The 20,423-nt window shown below is 32.9% G+C and overlaps 3 protein-coding genes across 4 annotated transcripts; 2 read left to right on the forward strand and 1 right to left on the reverse strand.

Moving 5' to 3' along the window:
* Nucleotides 1-335: 335 nt before the first annotated feature.
* On the forward strand, nucleotides 336-4,513 carry LOC105126932 (uncharacterized). 2 transcript variants are annotated; one of them, XM_011027981.1, is made up of 6 exons: nucleotides 336-1,076; nucleotides 1,182-1,259; nucleotides 1,440-1,513; nucleotides 1,604-1,711; nucleotides 2,678-2,809; nucleotides 4,311-4,513. In XM_011027981.1, exons 1-5 carry the CDS (start codon nucleotides 386-388, stop codon nucleotides 2,792-2,794), a joined length of 1,068 nt encoding a protein of 355 aa, XP_011026283.1. In that variant the 5' UTR covers nucleotides 336-385; the 3' UTR covers nucleotides 2,795-2,809; nucleotides 4,311-4,513. The 2 variants fall into 2 exon arrangements, with proteins under 2 accessions (XP_011026283.1, XP_011026282.1); XM_011027980.1 differs by lacking the exon at nucleotides 4,311-4,513 and having other exon boundaries at nucleotides 2,678-2,993.
* Nucleotides 4,514-5,081: 568 nt separating this feature from the next.
* Nucleotides 5,082-7,442, reverse strand: CYP718 (cytochrome P450, family 718). The gene is made up of 3 exons (XM_011027983.1): nucleotides 6,498-7,442; nucleotides 6,119-6,306; nucleotides 5,082-5,866 (listed from the first exon to the last, which is right to left on the reverse strand). The coding sequence occupies exons 1-3, from the start codon at nucleotides 7,390-7,392 to the stop codon at nucleotides 5,570-5,572; spliced, it is 1,380 nt and encodes a 459-aa protein (XP_011026285.1). The 5' UTR covers nucleotides 7,393-7,442; the 3' UTR covers nucleotides 5,082-5,569.
* A 6,896-nt stretch (nucleotides 7,443-14,338) lies between these two features.
* Nucleotides 14,339-15,923, forward strand: LOC105126977 (protodermal factor 1-like). Its single transcript, XM_011028036.1, has 3 exons — nucleotides 14,339-14,495; nucleotides 14,948-15,242; nucleotides 15,372-15,923. Exons 1-3 carry the CDS (start codon nucleotides 14,339-14,341, stop codon nucleotides 15,700-15,702), a joined length of 783 nt encoding a protein of 260 aa, XP_011026338.1. The 3' UTR covers nucleotides 15,703-15,923.
* Nucleotides 15,924-20,423: the final 4,500 nt, after the last annotated feature.

Genomic DNA, 20,423 nt, shown 5'->3' on the forward strand with positions numbered 1-20,423 from the left:
ATTTTGTCTATAAAATATCTGTTAAAAGTGAAAATATATTTAATAATTTCTCAGGACAAAGAAATCTTAATTACCCACGTGCGAGCAAGTGAAAAGCCGCAAACCCTAAACCCCAGGCCCGTGATTGTTTTCAATTAAGGTAAATAGATATAATCAACTGAGGCTCAAAGCCCAATCATAATAGCATGCAGTCCAGAACGAGTCCAGGAAAACCAGACCTAGCTAGAACCACAGTGGAGCATAGTCTGCTCTTTTCTCTCGAACCAACCCACAGCCACAACCAACAGGTCCACAACCTGGCCGGCCTGTCTGTGAAATTAAAATGGAGTTGTTTACGAAAAGATGAATATTAAAAACACAAAAACCAAAGAGTAGCAGATTGGAAATGCAGTGCACCACCACCACCTATGTGGCTCCCTTACCCAGTTGTCCCATGCCATCTTCTCTCCACTCCCATCTCCATCGTTCACATCTCAGAATCGTAAAATCGACCTGCTTGTACTCTTCACAGCACCAAACACACTCCAAAAACATATGCTCCCTCACTCTTCACACTACAAGCAACTGTAAAAGAAACGGCAAGGAGCAAAAAAATTCCCAAACTAACAATAATAAAGGCTACCCTGACCCAGATCAGAACCTGTCAGTTTTTGACCGATTTCAATGTTCTTTAGACAATAACACCAACGCTAACCAAAACCCAGAAACCGAAAACCAAGAAATTGAAGAAACAGGAGACACCGAAACTGGTAATCAGAGAAGGCTTTTATCAAACACGTGGTGGACGGATTTGAGAGCTGCATTAGGCCAAAGAATTAACGTTGAAGGCATTGTTTCTTCGGCTTCCGTGTTTGTCAAGGACCGGCATTTGGCTCTGCCTCATGTTGTAGTGCCTGACATAAGGTACATTGATTGGGGAGGGTTGCAAGCGAGAGGCTTTAAAGGTGTGGTGTTTGATAAGGATAACACTATTACTGTGCCCTACTCTTTGACCCTTTGGGGCCCTCTTGGTCCGTCCATTGAGAGGTGTAAATCTGTTTTTGGGAATGATATTGCTGTGTTCAGTAACTCTGCTGGTAATTTTGGCAAGACTCCTTCGCAATTTGATCCTTTTTTTTTGTTATTTTAATTCTGGTATTAAGTTACTAACCTGTTTGTGTGCTGTTGGTGTAATGAGTTAGGTCTCTTTGAGTATGATCATGATGGCTCAAAAGCCAGGGCACTTGAGAAGGCAATTGGAATTAAAGTAATAAGGCACAGTAAGATTCGTCTCTACCAGTTTGAGCTTTAATTTTATAGGATTTTTCTTTTATCCAATGTGGAAGCTGACATTTTTTTGTGCATAATTTGCTTATTTAATATGCTGTACTTCTTTCTTAATTAATATGCTGTCCGCAGTACCATTTGCAAATTTTAATAATTTATGTATCACACTATAGGGGTAAAGAAACCTGCTGGAACATCTGAAGAAATTGAAAAGCACTTTGGCTGTAAATCCTCAAGACTTATAATGGTATGTGCAAACTAACTGAGCTTCTTTGAGTTGTTGGCCTGGTTTCTTTCTGTTTATTGTATGTGAATAGCGTGCTTGTGTTTCTCTCAGGTGGGTGATCGGCCTTTCACAGATATTGTTTATGGAAATCGAAATGGCTTTTTGACAGTATTAACGAAGCCACTGAGTCTTGCAGAGGAACCATTCATTGTTAGGCAGGTTAGTCATCCTCTCTTTGAGATGCTAAATTTGAGTTTATGGCATCCTTGTAAAATAAGAAAAGAGTGTGTAGATGTATTTTGAATAGATGTACGCTATTTTCTTCTTCATGGCTGAAAGGGCCCAGCTAGAGGTTTCGATGTGAAAGTAAGGGCTGAAGTGTTCCAAATAAGACGTCACCAACACCTTTTTTTTGGTATATATTGGAGCATATCCTAACCTCCCAATAATAACCTTTTGTTTCCAAGATTTTTATCTGGTATGCAGTTGACGTTATCAATATTTATCATCTTGAAGGAGTTTTTTCTCTCTCAGAAATTTTCATCATTATTTCTGTTGTATTCCCTCAAAAATTGTACCTAGGTTTCAGCTAATCTACAAGTGGGTCTAACTCCCTGATCTTGCTCGCGTGATACTGCCTGTGTTTTTTGCTTTCTCATCTTTGCTAAGAAGTTTGTGTCATTTAGGAGAGAAAGAATGTAGAAACAATTATAGCAGCATAACACACTGATATAATAATATGTGTTGAGATTTTTCCATAAGATGCTATGGAATATAAAGTGAATATGGATGTTGACATGATAGCTGTAGCTTCTAAAGATAGTTAAGTTGCTTTACCATACTAAGTAACTGTACATTTACACATACTCGTAGAACGACTTGAAAGATTAGACAAATCTGCTTGAGTTATCCTCTGTATTTTCTGTTTTTGCTTCCCTTTTTTAGCTGAGGATTGCTTCTACTGTCCTTTAGCCCATGGCCCTGTTCACTTGTAACGATCTTTCTTATTTCTTAGACAATCTTGTTGGAACTAAAATGGCAGTTGTCAATGGGATCTGCAAGTTCTCATTACTAATACCTTTTGTTCTGCATTGTTGGAATCTCAGAGAATAGGAGGATAAATGTGCAGCTTGTACTTGCTTCCACTGAATACTTGATTGATTGGATAAAATAAAATGTTCACAGGTGCGGAAACTAGAAACCTCTCTTATGGGCTATTGGTTTAAACGAGGATTGAAGCCAATCAGTCATAATCTATTGCCAGATGCCATGCAATGCGTCAAAGATCCACCACTTCAGTAGGAAAACTTTGGTCAGGTGCAACATCATACTTGTAACTACCAACAATTTTCTTGGCTAGGTCATTTCTTACATGTGGGAATCAAATTTTGTTTATTTAATTGATTAATTACTGTCCACTGTGAGTTTTTATGTCAATCACAATCTGAATGAGAATTTTCCAGAAGAAAGACTGGGAATGAAAAGCCAATTATTTTTTCTTACTTATAAAGGCCTCATTAGATTGGCAAATTTCATCTTAGATTGATCATATATCACAATCAAGCAATTTACAGGGCATGGTTTTTTCTATTATAGGAGAGCCACTTATCTGGAGATGATTAATGTCTTTTGGTTGCTACATATGCCAGATATCATCAATTCTTCCTTGCAATGAACCTGTTTACATTCCTTATTCGAGTTAGAGGACATGTTTAAACCAATTTCCTTGTATTCTTCTTATTTGCCATGGTGAATCTGATAACATGTAATTGCATCCATACATGCGTGTGTGTGGTGATTGGGGGGGGGAATGGATGGAGGCAGAGTTCCTACAGAATGAAGAGATGATTTGTGTAGTTTGTGATAGATCGTGATCAACATGAAGCTAGAGAAACATGGTTCTATGAGACTGTTTTTCCCCCCTCTCTTTTTCTACAATCAGGGCGAAGCCTATAGGACAGTGTTTGGAAAGCTTGCAAATTTGTGTTTCTCATAGCTTTATACTTTAACAATAAGATAAGGTGATGCTGTCATACATGAGAAATGATGACATCATAAAATATTCTTGCAGTTATTGTTATGTTTTGGAAATACATGTTCTAGGATCTAGCCTTTCAGATTACATTAGCTATGAGGTACTAAAATACTAATCTATATTCAGTCAAGCCGGGATGTATCTTTTACAAGTAATGAGATTTGGGCTGATGTGAGGAATGGATTTTTTCTGAGCATTCCATGATATCTGGAGTGGTGAAAGGAATAAACATCTTTGAGAACTGAACCTTACAATGACGCTGTTCTTTCTCCTTGTTTTGGTTATTTATTTGTTATTTTATAGGAGCTTATGTGCATCACCACATAAACACAAGGACGCAATTATATGTTTCAAATCGGTTTATCACAAGTTCCAACACCAAGAACCCATTACATACTCAAAATGTGCTTATCACAGGGCACCCATTACATACTCTAAATGTGCTTATCACAGGGCCAGAGTGAAGACATTAAAAAAAAAAAAACATTGAATAGACTGATTATACAAGTTTCAGTCAAAGCTGAACTTGAAAATTCTTTGAAGCATTAAAAGAAGATTTTATTATATTCAATTTATGTGCAAGAAAGACTCAATCTATCTTTATTTGGGCTATAAAATTTTGATAACAAAATTGTTAATTTTGTATTATTTTTTACCAGTTTTATTTTATGATATTTCCATGCATTTTATAGATTGTTAATTAGTTTTGGATTTTCTATCATGTGTGAGAATATTAATTATTTTTTAAAATATTATGATTTATTATTTTATTTTTCTTATCAGGTAAGAAGAAAATACATCAAATGAGACAAGCGAATCCAGATTGACTTAGAAAAAAACACGTGAGGCAGCAAAGAAAAGCATTGAAGGGAGCATCCAAAGAAAAGCGTTGAAGGGATCATCCTTTTCCTACCAAAACAAAAATAAATACAAGGCTAGGATCAAAAAAAAATTTAACTTGGAAATCAAAGGAGCAGCAACTTATCTTTTAATTCTTAGGATTGTTGGGTTGTATTGTTGGCTATAAATAAGTATTGTATTATATTTATATTATTTTCTTTTTTTCTCACGACAAAATAAGATTTAGATGTATAAGCTTTATTTTTATTTTGTTAGCTATAATTAAAGAATTATTTGAATTTAATTAATATTTTATTTTTAATTAGGATTCAATGCTTTGGATTAAAGTTTAGGTTTATTAATAAAGGTTTTGAGTTAGTTTTTGTAAGTAAATCAATTCTGCTCACAATAACATATTCATTATAGTTAATTTTTTAAAATTATTTAAACAAATGCAAAATTTAAATTTTAGTATTTTTTATGAATAATACTTATAAATTTTATTTTTGTATTTTTTGCTTCTTAAACAAACTGAATATAACTTATTAAATATTAATTAGTTTGTGGTATTATTTAATTTTATTCCAATAATACCAATATCTTAAAATAATTTTTCATTATATTATATTTTTATCATATTTCTTTTGACTTTTTAGAATTAAATCCTAGTTCTAATTATAAATTACATGACCACTCAAATGAAAAGCTAATTCAGTCGAGATGGGTCTCGTGATTTTACGCACTAATGGCGACACTGAGGTATTAATACAGGAACCAATATTATATTATTAGTAGCAAATCTAGGTAGGGTGGGTTCGGCATTTCCGGAGTTGGGGTACAAATTGAAATTGCTTAGACTCCTTCCATCTTGAAGTATGCTGTGGTGGTAGCCTTTAGAATATGTCGAGCTTGAAATGCTTGCTTATGCATGAAGTCATTACTGTGCAAAGTTATATCACAAGCTGGGAGAGAAGGTTCGGTCCAGGCCTGCTAAGAATGCTTGAGTACATTCTCAGGCATCCACAGAGATCTTGTATATAATTGTAGAAGTGAGATCCAAAGATTAGCCGTTATAATGCTGTGGAACATGAATTTTGGAAGAATCAGTAGATGTAGAAAGTGAAACCAAGTTTGTAGGACATGATTCTTGATAAATTAAACATTTGAGTACAAAGTATAAAAATGCCGATGTTTGTTCTACTCTAAGATGACTTGAGAGAAACTTTGATGGGCATTCCATGGGAAGGGACTGGGAGAGGGTCCATGGTGATTTGTTCATCAGGGCAGAGTAAGGACCAATTGTAACGTGTTACAACATAGTGGATGAAGATGAGGATATTCAACTTTGCCAGTTGGTTTCCTGCACAGAGTCTTGGTCCTCCACCGAAGGGGAGGTAAGCATATGGTGGAATTGGCTCCTCAAATCTTCTTGGATTAAAAGTCAGAGGATCCTTGAAATATTCTTCATTGTAGTGGGTGCCATACGTTGTCCACAGAACCTGCAGAAGACAAGATGAAGTCAGATCTGTGATGAATCATTGTTCAGAAATTTCAAGGCTAATTTTTTGTAACATGCATTTTTCTGTTGCTGCGTGTTTTCTCCAATATCTAGAATGCTTGTAATCAAGCCGACCCGTGGAACTGTCTTTAAACAGTGATATAAGCATGGAAGATTGAGGCCATGAGTTCTATTGTCTCTGAGCTTGTTTTATGTGGCGATATCAAGGAAAGGTCTCGGAATCGATATGTACCTTCCACCCTTTAGGAATCGTGAATCCTTCATATTCAATGTCAGCAATAGCTTTTCTGAAGGAGCCAAAGATAGGAGGAAAAAGCCGCATGCTTTCACGTGCAACTTGCCATGTATATTTCATTTTCTTCGTGTCTTCCATTGTTAGATTTTCTCCAGATCTCCTCTTGTTCATTATGTCATCATGTTCTGCCAAGAGTGATAATATATACTGATTTAGTAGAATAATGGGAAGAAAGTGCTTCTTATGCTGGTTCACTAAATTCATATTCGAGTTTGAAACTGCGCGCACTTATATTTTCTTATGAATTGTCATGGTATACCCCTCTGATTTTAGAAATCTTTCCCTTGTAAACTTAAAATAGTGAAGCAAAGAGTACCTTGAAGGAGGAGAGAATGGCAGTCTGGATGCTCAGCTAACATTTTGAAGGTCATGGCAATGGCAAAAGATGTTGTGTCATGAGCTGCAAACACAAGCAGAACCACATTATCAATAACCTCCTCTTCACTGATCTCCCCTCGAATCATCCCGCTAACCAATTGGGAAAATAACATTCCTTCATCCCCCCCTAAACCACTTTCCATCTTCTTCCTTTTCTCCCTTACCACTTTAATCAACATTTCTTTTATCTCCCGCCTTGCTTTCTTGGCTCTTGAAAACTTGGAACCAGGAAATGAAACAGGTGGTGCAAATACTCCTTCCAAAACTCTCTCAAAAGTATTCAGGGTTCCAGGCTCAAAATTGAGCCCTAGCAAGCACTCCAAAACTATGGTAAACGTCAAGGCTTTGGTCGAACGGTAAAGACTGATCTCATCTCTTACATTCCAATTTTTATCTAGGTACAACTGAACTGAGTCGCAAATTTTTGGCACTAAAATCTCAAGGCCTGCAGGGCCAAGGCTGGTGGCGATTATTCCACGAAGGCATCGGTGCTTCTCCCCTTGCTTTTCCATGATGGAATTTACGCCCATGAGCTGAACTGATGCAGTAGGCCATGAGCTTATCACCAACTTGAATTCATTGGACAAGAAAAACCGGTTAGCTTCAGCACCATTAACGATGATTGTTGGCGAACCCATTAGCCTCGTTTTGAATATCTTTCCATATTTTGTTATCCGTTTTTGAACAAACTCTTCGAACAATTGGTTGTCACGTTGTGATCTGTAGAACTCTATTGTTTCACCGATCCAAGGAAGTCCCATTTCCCCTGGTGGTAGTTTTCCATCACTCTTGCCGCAGCCTTTTCTGTGTTTCAAAAAAATGGCGAGGAGCATTGCTGTTGAGCAGAGCAAAGCCCAGGAAAGCAAAGAGCATATTTGTATGGTCATTTCTTAGAAGGTGTGAGGAGTCTTAGTCTCAGAATTCAAAATTTATAGCTTTTGTTTCATCACCAGGTGAACGAGTGTTGATATGCATGTGCATGAATGAGAGACATTAGTAAGTCAAAGTTAGTTAAGCATCTAAGAAAGTCAACCGATCACAGACATAACCGACCTTCCATATTTTTTACTCTCCTTTTCCCACCATTGTTTTTGACTTTTTGAGAGAAGAATTGCATAACTTATTAACGAGGGCACCGAAACAGTGATCATGTTCTTGCATGTGCGAATAATCTGTTTTTTGCTCTTGAAGAATGACAACGTCCAACCATAATGTCTCTGATATTTTTTTCCCATAGACTTCAGAATCTCCTGTTGCCTTGCCGTCAATGAGTATTTAATCATCCGAGTATCCCTAAAGATCTGGCAAGTCCAATAAATAATATAATCGAGATTAATTTCTTTGTTAGGAAGTCTGGAAAAGAGGGGGTGGAATCTGATCCTCTCTCCCATGATGATGCTAGCTGGTTAGGAGGGAAGGGAGTTTCAACCTTGGAACTGAGCCATTCTAATGGTGTGAAACATATGATATGCTGCACTGGCTGAATCTTGCTCTTTGCCATTAATTACTAAGGGACGGAGCAGAACTTATGGATCTATCTTTTGTGTTGTGTTTTCTATATAAAAGACATGAGGTTCTTGCTCGGCGCCTACGATGTTGACTCATGAATCCATTTGATTCTTCATGCTTACGAAGTAATTTTCGACAACTAACATATTTTTTTCCAGGAATTAATTTCTTAAATCTAGCTAATTCATGGTTAGGTGCCCGATTTAATACCATGAATCAATAGTCTAGAATAAAAATGAAAAAAATTTGGAACAAAAAATCAAAATGATGTTTCATTTTTAATATTGTATTTGGAATGATAGCTAGAAATCAAAATGAACGGTAATTTTTTATTATCTGAAATTAAAAAATAACTTTATCAACGACGTTAATGGTAATAAAGTCTATAATAAATAATAGTGATTGTGATGATATTAATAAAAAAATAATGATAATATCAATAATACAATAATAACAATAATAGGATTTTCATATAAAAATATTTAAGTAAAATACGTTAATGTTGGGTATGAAAATACAATAAGAGTTATTTTTTAAAATATTTTTTGGTTAAAAATACATTATAATAATATTTTTTTATTTTTTAAAATTTAATTTTGACAACACCATATTAAAATAATTCAAAAACACACAAAAAAATAACAATTTAAATCTTTTTTTTTCACAATACAGACTGTAATGACAAATAGAGTTAAAGTCAATGTTAATAGAAGTAATTGTTGTATGATAAATAATAATATATCATTTTTTTAAAAAAAATGTTAACATAGAAAATTTGGACTTATAACTCATGTTCATTCTTTTCAACCAAACAAAGAATGAAGTTTCAGTTCACATTTACATTTCCATTCCCATTATTCAATATATTGTTATTCAAAATCTTATTTTCATTAATTTCTTGCGTTCAAAAAGAAGTATATTTTACTCCAAAATGATTATGGTTTGGTTTCCATCAGCGCAGGCAAACTCAGCTGATCCCTCTTATGCGAACTCCCTTGTATAGATAGACATAGAATTTGCCGGAATAAAATTTTCCATGTCTGTTTTCTTAGTGCTCAATTATTTGCATTATGAAACAGACAAAAAAAAAATAGTATTCCTTCATTTGTGTTTTTGCTGATTTTCTTTTCAAAAAAAAAAAAAAAACAATAGCATGGTTTGCTAAAAGTTTTTTAAAAATAAAAAAAAAATTAAAAGTAATATTTGAAAAATAATATAGTTTGAATACAACCGCTATTTAAAATAGTAGTTGCATCTTTTACTATATTTTTTTAAACAACAGTCTATTTTAAATAGCAATTATTTAGTGATTTTTTCAAAAAAAAATTTTTTTTGCAAAGTAATTAACCTCACAAAAATCAACTAAATATTTTATAAAAAATCAATGGCTAAAAGATGAGATTGAAGATTCAATAACCAAAAAATAAAGAGAAGATAAGGTTACAAATTGAAACTTTGTTTTCGTTACATTTAGTATTGTTAGAAAAATATTAATAAAATAATTTTAACTATACATTGAAAGAACATCAATTGAGATCTTAATTGACCTTAAAAAAACTCTTAATTGTTGGTCTTTCAAAATATTATTAAAATTATCTTGTTAAAGTCTTTCTAAAAATACTTAATATGTTGGAAATGAAGCTCTGGTATGTTCTTAATGAACCTTTTTTTTTGTTGTTGTTAGGATTTAAATCCCATTTTTTACTTATTAGATCTTTATAAAATAGTGATTGCATTTTCTACTATATTTTTTTAAATAACAATCTACTTAAAATAGCTATTTAATGATTTTTTTCAAATTATATTTCCTTTGCGAAGTAATTAACTTCACAAAAATCAACTAAATATTTTATAAAAATTCAATGGCTAAAATATGGGATTGAAGATCCAATAACCAAAAAACAAAGAGAATATAAGGTCACCAATTAAGGACATATTGAGACTCTGTTCTCATTATATCTAATACCATTAAAAATATTTTGATAAAATTATTTTAACTACACATTAAAAAAACATTAAAAGAGAATCGTAATTAATCTTAAATTAATTTTTAAAAAACTCTTAACAAATTATGATAATAGTTACTTGTCTTTCAAGATATTGTTAAAATCATATTGTTAAAGTCTTTCTAAAATCTTTTGTTGCTTTCAAGAGCATAATTGTTAATTCTTGTTCAACTTTTGATTGCTTAATCTCAAACTCAATGACTCGTAACCTACCTAAGCTAGGTTGGCTTTGTATAAATTATTTATCTAACTAAAATCTACATCTAGTTAGCCCTAATGACTATCAAAACCTAATTAGATAAAAAAAAAAAGGAAGAAGAAAAAAAAATGCAAGAGAGTTAATTCAATCCAATTATATATGACCGGAGCCCAATTTAACAATTATCTTTAAGAGCCTAAATTTGACAACTCGTGACATCATGATTTTTTTTAATATAGTGAATTAAATGTTTGATATCTATTTTTAGTTAAAAATACATTAAAATATTTTTAATTTTTTTAACATTAACATATTAAATCTATAAAAGAAATATTTTAAAAAATATTATTTTAATATTTATTAGATAAAAAAATTTAAAAAATACTTTAAAAATAGTAATATTATTTTAATATTTATTAAATAAAAAAATTAAAAAATACTTTAAAAATAGTCTTGAACCACAAAAATAATAAACACCCAAGAAATCCCAAACACTTTTATTTTTTTTTAAGATTTAAGACCAAACCTATTAGAAAACAAAGAGTTGAATTAGTGAGGGTTTGGCATGGTGGTGTAAAATATTTTTTAAAAGTTTTTTTATTTAAAAATATATTTTTTTAATTTTTTATACTAATATATCAAAATTATTAATAAATACAAAAAAATTTAATTTAATATTTTTAAAGTAAAATATACTTTTAAAATATATAAAAAAATAAAAATAAAAGCTACCATGTAGCATGTGGGCCACTTTACAAAGGGACCCCAAAAATTGACTTAATTTGGAAGAAATAATGTGTCAGGGCCTCGGTGTGATTGATGTTCAAGACACAAGAAAGGGGTAAAGGGCTATCAGCGAAAGATCATGAGGCAGCTGGCCTTTTCGCATTTGCTGGCGTTCATGGGGACTTGACATTCCTCCCCCAGATAGATCAGAAATTCAGAATGTCCTACAGAAATGGCCCAAGCCGTCTTCCACACCCCTAATAAATTTTACTTCAATAGGTCACATCCATTTAACTTAAAGCAGAAAATAAATATACAGAAAATAGTAATATAGCTTTTCAATTTACAAATTTAAAAATTAAAATATATAGTAAAAGAATACACAGAACTCTCAATCCCAGCATATGTTAAGAAGAAGAGGTGGTCACAGGCAGCAACACTGGTGTCATTTTACGGCTCCGTTGCCCTGGATGACCCGTGAAGCTGTCTTTATTTACTCATCACCTGACATTTGTGTTCTCCGTCAACTACTTCTCTGCCACAACCATTAAGGTTACAACATCTAGTTTCAAAATCATGGGTCCCTTCTCCCTCTGCATGCCAAGTGTCATGATTTTTCATGGTCATCCGATCCTGTTCCTGCGTGATGCGTTTGTCTGCTTTACAATTGAAGCTGAACGTGTACAAATATAGGGCAACAGCCTGTGCAGTCAAGGGAAACCATTATGTATTTTCTTTTCATTACAAAAACTACCATCTTACTCACTAGTACAACATCTAAAGACTCCAACAAGAGCTTGATCTTGTTATCAATGGTCTGGTGTAAGACACCATTAATTTATTTGAAATGGGGATATGAGATATAATCAAATAGTGGAGGTTGTGGACTAGCAGGGCTCCAATATTTGTGGTCTATCGGACCACACAAAATTGGGGCAGGATATCATAGTTCTTGGGCTCAATATTTCTTAGCTTGTCCGATAAGAGAATGAATAGGAAGGCACCTACCCCTGTGTTCTTCTCTTCCAGATTTAATAAATTAGAGGGAAAAAACTTAATGTGCCGCTCGGGAAATGAATCATTTCTAGTGGTTTAAGTCGGGACCAGCTGAACGGAGTATCTGAAAAAAAAAAGTAGTGCTGAATTCAAACAGCTTAAAGCCTAGAGATAATGAAACACAGTGAGGGTTCAGTCCCATGGCATGGAGCAAGTTGAGACATGGGTTTTGATCAGTTTTATTGAGGTTGGAATTGAATGTCACATTGATCACTCGGGGATGTTGCGGCACCAGATGGTCTTATAGGAAAATCATGTCTATGTGAAAGCTTTTGAGCCTCCTTCTGTAGTTTGATCTCAACTTTGTCAAATGAAGGCAACTTGATCCTACAGTGTCACTGTACGAGCTTGATCTATAATCTCGTCATGTTGGTGGTGAATTTTTTTTCTAATAAGTTTTGTAAAGATCATGCTCTAAATAGACTTCTAATAATGTCTAGTTTACTGCAATAAAATGGCATGATAAAGAAAAAAATAAAAGTATCCTCAGTATAATGAGAAATATATTTAAAACCAAGAAAATGTGAAATGAGTTTAGAATTGAAGTTATAAATTGTATTATTTACTTGTCAAATAGGTGTTCTATAGAAAGCTTAAATTGCATGACTTTATAAAAAGCCAAGTTTTACTTATTTAAAAGTAATTAAAAGTATTAACTACATGCATGCATATGATTAAATAAGGACCCAACTAGATGACAAAAGTAAAAAATGATTTTTGTGAGCTCTAATCAAAAGTCAAAATGATACAAGTTTTACAATTCTAATAAAAAAAAATGGTGATTAATAAGAATGTCAAATTTGATGAAGAAAAAGCATGAAATTAGAAGATAAATGATGTTGAGCAGTATACATTTTTATTAGTTCTTGATGTTGAAATATGAAAATCATCAATAACTTGTTACACCTCTATAATCACCAAGAACTCAACTTCACATTTATTTTCTTCTTCTTCTTCTAGTAGAAGTTCCACTAGTGGCAACTCACTTAGTTCATCAAGAAAAATGAGGTGATTTGATGGCTTGTACAAAATAATTAATCCAATTAATGATGATATATCACTATATTGACATCTTGCTACAAGTGAATCTATAGCATTTGTAAATAAATACATGATGAAAAATAGAGAATTGCTATATATAAAGAAATTGCATCAATTGAAAAGAATAACATATAAAAATTTATTCTTGGACCAAAAAAGAAGAAGAAAATAATAGGTTAAAAAGAAGTAACCTGTAGTTATATTATTAACTTGAAAAGATGAATATATAGCTATTACAACAAGTGTTTGTTATTCTATATGGCTGAGAAGATAAAGAAAAAGTTGTAAATGTCACATTAGAAGTCTACAAAAATTTGTACAAACAACTTATTGGTCATTGTTTTAACTAAGAATCTAGTATATATTTCATGACTGAAATGAGCATATAGACATAATATTTTATTTCCAACAAAATTGTATTACAAATAAGGAATTTGAAGTCAAATATATAAGGATATAAAACGAAGTTGTAAGTATTTTTATAAAACTACTTGAACATGATGTTTTTGTCAAGATGAGAGATATCTTATAAGTTATAAAGAAATTAATTTTAAAAGGGGATATTGAAAGTAAACTAAATTTTGATTTTTCTATAAAATAGAAGAATCAGTCAATAGATGAAAACGATATAATACATTTCCTTTTTAAATTAAGATTTTTTTAATAATTTAATTTTTTATTTGTTTATAACTGGAGGTTTATAAATAAATTTTTAATCAAAAACATAATTAATATATGTTGAGAGAGATACAAAAGAGAAAACACTTTCTAAATTTTTTTTTTACCAAATCCTCTTATTGTTCTCTAGTTTTACTTATTATTTTGCTGTTAATAAACTCCCGCCACACTTATTTTTTTCTTCCAACAAGCATATATAATAATTCATTTCGTAGTAACCTTGGCAAAACCACCATGTCAATGGTGGCAATTCACACATTAGAGTTCTTAAAACTAGAGGACAATCCATTAGCAAGAGGACTGAGCTTATGCAAGTTAAAATAAATACATCATGGGAAAAAAGAGATACATGTGGCGGGGAGGTGGATTTGGATTATCGCCTCAGTGCAAGTCATTAAGAGCACAAATTAATGCTCCGGCAACAAATCAACTAACCACATACTCCTTCACCTGCTAATATTTACTTCACTCTGTCAGCTCTATATAATCCCCGCTTTCTACACTGAAGAATGCACCTTTCAGTTATATCCTATTTTACTTCTAGTGTTCTCCAAGAATACTGAGATGGAGAGGCAGGAAAGCAAGCAGGCTTCAGTGTTGATGTGGGTTTTGGCCGCTGGCTTGCTTTCTCACAATTTGGCGTTCCCTGTATTGGCCACAACCTTTGGAGATCAGAAGAACTACTACTCCCCAGATCCACATTCAAGAAGTCCTCCTTCCGGTCTCTCTCTCTCTCTCTCTCTCTCTCACGCGCGCACGCTCGCGCAGACACTCGTACTTTAAACGACAGTACTGGCACCCATCTTTTCATGCATGATTTATACATATAATCAAGTGCTGATTCCAACTTCTGCATGCTCAGTATGAAAGAACTCCATGTAGTGAAGCGACGAACTTTTTTCTTATTACTAGCTAACTTGTAAATTATGTGTTCGCGCGTATACAAGCTACTATAGTATAATTTTTTTAACTAAATATACAAGTGATAGTCAGAAGAAAAATATCATATCTGAGATTGCTCAAATTATTAATAGCATTAACCTAAAGAAAGCTCCGTAAATCAACTTCTTCCACAATATATATATATATATATATATATATATATATATATATCCTGCTAATGGTTCAAATTCTAAATGACAGGTTCACACAGGACCCCTTCACATGGTTCAGGAGGTAGCTCTGTTAACCCACCATCTCACTCAACGCCATCAACTCCTTCAGGTGGTCCAACACCATCAATCCCTTCAGGTGGAAATTGTGGAACCCCACCAAGTGTAGCTACTCCACCAACACCATCAAACCCTCCGCGAGGAGGTGGATACCACCCCACCCCTCCAACCACAGGAGGCAGTCCCCCAACACCAGTCATTGTAAGCCCGCCAACCACCCCAAGAATTACTCCAGGCACCCCTTTCACCCCCACGCCTCCGTTCATTCCTGACCCAAATTCACCCTTCTCATGCAAGTAAGTTTCCATAACCACTCAAAATGTAAACTAAATATGAAATTCTAATGAATGAAATAGGTTAAATATATACTCGTCATGCAGTACCCTTATAATAACAACTGACATGTATGTTTGTTTAATTTACAGTTACTGGAGAACTCACCCGGCACTAATATGGGGTGTTATGGGCTGGTGGGGAACAATGGGAAACGCATTTGGTGTGACTAGCTTGCCTGGATTTGGAACGAGTATGACCTTGCAGCAAGCACTTTCAAACACACGTACTGATGGGTATGGGACACTCTACCGAGAAGGTACTGCTTCCTTGCTCAACTCCATGGTGAGCAATAGGTTCTCTTTCACAACCAGGCAAGTCAGGGAGAATTTCGTTGCTTCACTAGCCTCCAACAAGGCTGCAGGAGCACAGGGACATCTTTTCAAGCTGGCCAATGAGGGCAGACTCAAGCCCAGAGTCTGATGAGAGATTATCTTTTATTCATGTTCACAGTTCAGTTTGTGGAAAGCATAATTAACTGGTATATCTTTTGTGGGTGTGTGCTATTTAATTAGGTTCATGTGCGACCTATCTTATGATCAACTTGGAGGCCATATTAAGGATAGGTTGACAATATTGTAATATTGCTCAAGTTGATGTTTTCTTGTTTAGTTTTCAATAAGATTCATGGTTTAATTTGAATTCCTTTCTTATTCATGCTCTACTAAAAAGAGGGTCTGCATGCGCAACTCAATGTACACAAGGAGTATGCAAGAGATCCAACATACTAGAGCAAAAGCAACATGCTGCATGACAGTTGGAATTTGCAGAAAAATACAAGGTTCACTTGTCAAAGATCCAATATACTAGATTATATTCCTTTAATAGAAATGGCAGCAGAAGATGCATGCTAAGTTACCAGAGTAAATGAGAAATCAATAAACTTTATGTATAGTAGCAAGCAGAGCAGAAAAGCCCAGATATGCATGACTGCATAGCAGTATACCACGGCTGTAGGAATTAACTAAACACTGCTTGCTTAAGAGAAATCTGAACACGCAGGGAACAGATTTTCAAAGGGAACCAAGATAAACATTTGTACCCAAGCCAAAATACATGCAATATTTTGAAATACAGGTCTGGTGACATGCTAAATCATGATAAATGTGTGGAAAAACAACTAGATCAGTCACCTCCAAAGAAACCAATACGGAGCTGGGGTGTGATACATAGATCTTTAGTGATAAGACTTAACTGTGCCTGATCAGTTTAAGAAGACTAGGAGAGCATTTTACGAACACAACTGTCAAGAAACAGTAGTCCAGGAAAAACAGAACTTAAAGGAATAAATAATAATCGATTTTTTCTTTTCTGCTTGATAACGCAACTATGAACAGCTTTGAACGCTGACTGTTTGGTATCACTGACAAGAAGTAAAATATACAAAATGTGTCCAAGGTTTCACCCCTTAATTCCTCAAGACAATCAAAATCCAAGAAAATACACAACAAGAAAATCCATTCAAACAAACAAAAAAAACTAGCCTAAATTATTCAAAATTATCCTGAAATTTTGAGTCAAGCGGAACATAACTCATAAACTTTAATTTCTTTTTTTCAAATCACATTTTCTTACAATATATAATTTTCATCCTTTCAAACTATTGCCTATGATTAAAATTAATAAAAAAAGCTGTTTTTTTTACCATAATAATTGGAAGTACTCAAATAAAAAATTAGGAGATTAAGTTTGGGTCAACTGTTGTAAAGTTATATATTCTAATAAAATCTCATATTAATTACTTTTAACTTTTAAGTATATATGACATAAAACGACAGCTATTGCTTTTATGCATGCAGAAGATTGATGGTTTGGCATGTCTCCGATAATGACAAGAGTTGTCACTGTAGTAATAATAACACCTACCTATAATCATTGTATAACAACTGCAATCAATTTCTATCGATTTCATTATCAAACCACTCGATTTATGAACGACTGAAGACGAAAAAACGCATTAAAGAAGCAGTACGACGTCCTGTGTTTTGGTAGCTATACATTTACAAATGTTAATGACTTTACTAGCACAGAACAACTATTGCCATCAAAGACAATAATGTCCTTTAAGCCCATTAACTCAGTTGAGTCTTCTTCGAAGAAAAGTTCAACGTACAGTAAGACTCCAAGCATACTGACACGGGTACAGATGGCTCATGGCTCGAGTTATCATAACAGTTAATGCATTCCAGCAAGACCACCAAAATAAGGGAAGAAAAACAAATACTTTGAGAGCTAGGCATTCTGTCGTAGGTGCTTATATAGAATGACAATAAGTTATTACTTCCCCGGTAAGCTAGCTACGTGCCTAGGTGGGTTCTTCGAAACATATTTTTATCGACGTCAAAGAGAAAACTGACCAAAATCATAATGCAAGCAACTGTAGGTAGGGTTTCCAATTTGATAAAATCTCAAAGGGTCATCTCTTATATGATAGGTGAGATATAAAAGAAGACACAGATATGAAATAAACATGCGGACGGCGGCTTGATTTAATGTGAAATACTTTTTCCTGAATCATTGCTTCGAGTCGCATCGATCATCATCGAAGATTCGTGGCACCGTCTGCTAAGGTACTTTGAGATTTAGCAATGTATTGCCTTTTGATTTCAATTTTGGTAATACGCGACCTTATATTTTAATGTGAATACCTTATATTTTTTGTTCTAGAAAAGAGCCTTATATTTTAACGTGAATACTGTTAGGAATTTCGACCGGTGATGTACTGATATTTAAAATAATAAAAGATCAAAATAGAAAAAGAGAGCGGTAAAGAACTCAAACATTCAATTGATTTTCTTCGTAAGTTTATTTTTGGGTTCTTGGAGCAAAAAGAATATCACCACTCCTTTCATAGTCATCATGTTAATTAGATAGTTATTTTTAGATAATTAAGTTTATTTAATTGCAAAGAAAAAAAAGGATACCTATACTTTTCTTTCACGTAATATTGCATTCATTTGATTATAATAATTGATTTTTTTTAAATTTGACTTTATTGATTATTAAATAAATTATTATTATTATTATATTCTAAATAAAATATTAAAAAATTAACATATCTTTACATATCATATTCTAAAACTTTTAAGAATTATCATTTTTACATGAGTGCATAAAAATATGGTTATGGTTATTTTTAAAATGTTTTTTACTTGAAAATATAGTAAAATATATTTTTTTATTTTTTAAAAATTATTTTTAACATTAACCTATTAAAAAAATAAAAAAAAAATTATTTATTAAAAATAAAAAAATAAAAAAAATTAATTTTTTTAAAAATACTTCTAAAATACAAAACAAAACAAAACCTTCTGCACTTCGTATCGACGTACATGATTAAGGCCGTAAGCGGGTAACACACGCCGCCGGTTAACATGCTTAATAGTTTGACCCCATCCCGGCAGTTTAATTTTATAGACTAGAGCTGGGCAAATCAAAAACAGCTCGAGATGTCTTGTTAGGATCGAAAAGTCTTAAACAGGCCTTCGAGCCCAACATTTATGAAGCCTTGCAAGGCCTCTTCAGAACTCTTGAGTCTACTAAGAAGGTGTGGTGGGTAAAAACAGCAGTGTGAGGCCCAACAATGGATAAAAGTCCTATTGTTCGAGGCGGAGGCTCAAAATAGCATAGAATGCCTCATAAATCTTGATACGATGTTGTTTAGCTTTCTGCGCCTCTCGGTTTTAAACTTCAAAAGGGTTGAGAAGGAATTTTTTTTCAGAAATTTATTAATTTTGATATAAATAGTTTTTTTTTAACCTGAAAGATGAATTTAAAATGATATATAAAAACAAGATTGAGGATACTCTAATTATAAAATAAATGTTACTTTTATTCAGGAAATATAAACCATTGATAAATAGCTAGGAACCACTTTTAATTGGTTTTTAGAAGCTTTTATTTTACATCAACAGATAAAATAAGATACATTACACTCCTCGATCTTGCACACGCACACGCACACATACACAGAAAACATAAAGTCTGACAACTATTTAAATAGAGTAGTGTTAGATATACATTAGCACGTAGCCGGTAATACACACACACACATACATACACGTGTATTTTAATTAATTAATTTTTTAAAAAATTAAAATTTAATAATTATTTAAGTTTTCAATATTTTTAAGATTTATAAAATTCAAAATGTGATTTCTAAAAATAAACCTAGTATTCAGTTAAACTACAATTTTTAAAATTTAACCTCGGTAAAATATTGTCAATGGGGATTGTGGCTTTTGAATTCTTCTATATTCAAGTGGTCCAGCTTCATAATCATAAATAAATATGAAAGCATTAAAATGTCTAAAATTTAACAAATCAATAAATGACGTGAAATATTTGAAAATCTGAAATATCTTATAGAGTTTTCAACTTTCTGATGGAACAGACCATGTATTGCTAATGACTACACTTTGTTTTCCACTGGAAAGCGTTTTATCCTGACTGCGCTAGTTTTAACTCTGATATCTGTAGGCGTGCAACGAAACGGCCGAAATTCATGACCAGATGGTCCTGAAGACATCACATACTGTCCAGTCCCGCCAAAAGGTATTTGCTGAAGAAGAAGAAGGAACATTATGGTGGCATGTTCGCAGTGACTGGACACGAGCGATTGTTTATGGTGATTTTGCCATATGTCCCAAAAAATGGAACCGAATATTCTTTCCTCGAAGCCTCATGCAAACGTGCCAATTCTTTTGATTTTTTTTTTGTCAAGTTAGCACAAAAACATTTATAGAATAATATATTTTGAAAAGGTATTTTTTATAAAATAATATATTTTTATCATGTCATGCTACATAAACATTATATTTATTATATATTATTATTCTTAAACACAACATGGTAAAAATGTGCTGCTTTCTTACTTAATTAATTTATTAGTTGGATTCAGTTGTATTAAATGATTAACTGTTTTATATAAAAACTTTATTTTTATAATTTTTTCAAATATATTTTATTAGTCAAACTATATTTTTTTTTATAAACTAAAAAATAAACTTTAATTAAAATCTCAAAAAAATATTATTCACACGATAAGTATCCCTATTTTTCAAAGTTAATGAAATAGTTGGTCTTGTGATAATAAGTAGATGTGAGTATGTTACAATTAAATGAGGATATGTCTAGATAGATTA

Source organism: Populus euphratica, unplaced genomic scaffold, assembly GCF_000495115.2.
Source record: "Populus euphratica unplaced genomic scaffold, PopEup_1.0 scaffold30.1, whole genome shotgun sequence".
Lineage (NCBI taxonomy): Eukaryota > Viridiplantae > Streptophyta > Magnoliopsida > Malpighiales > Salicaceae > Populus > Populus euphratica.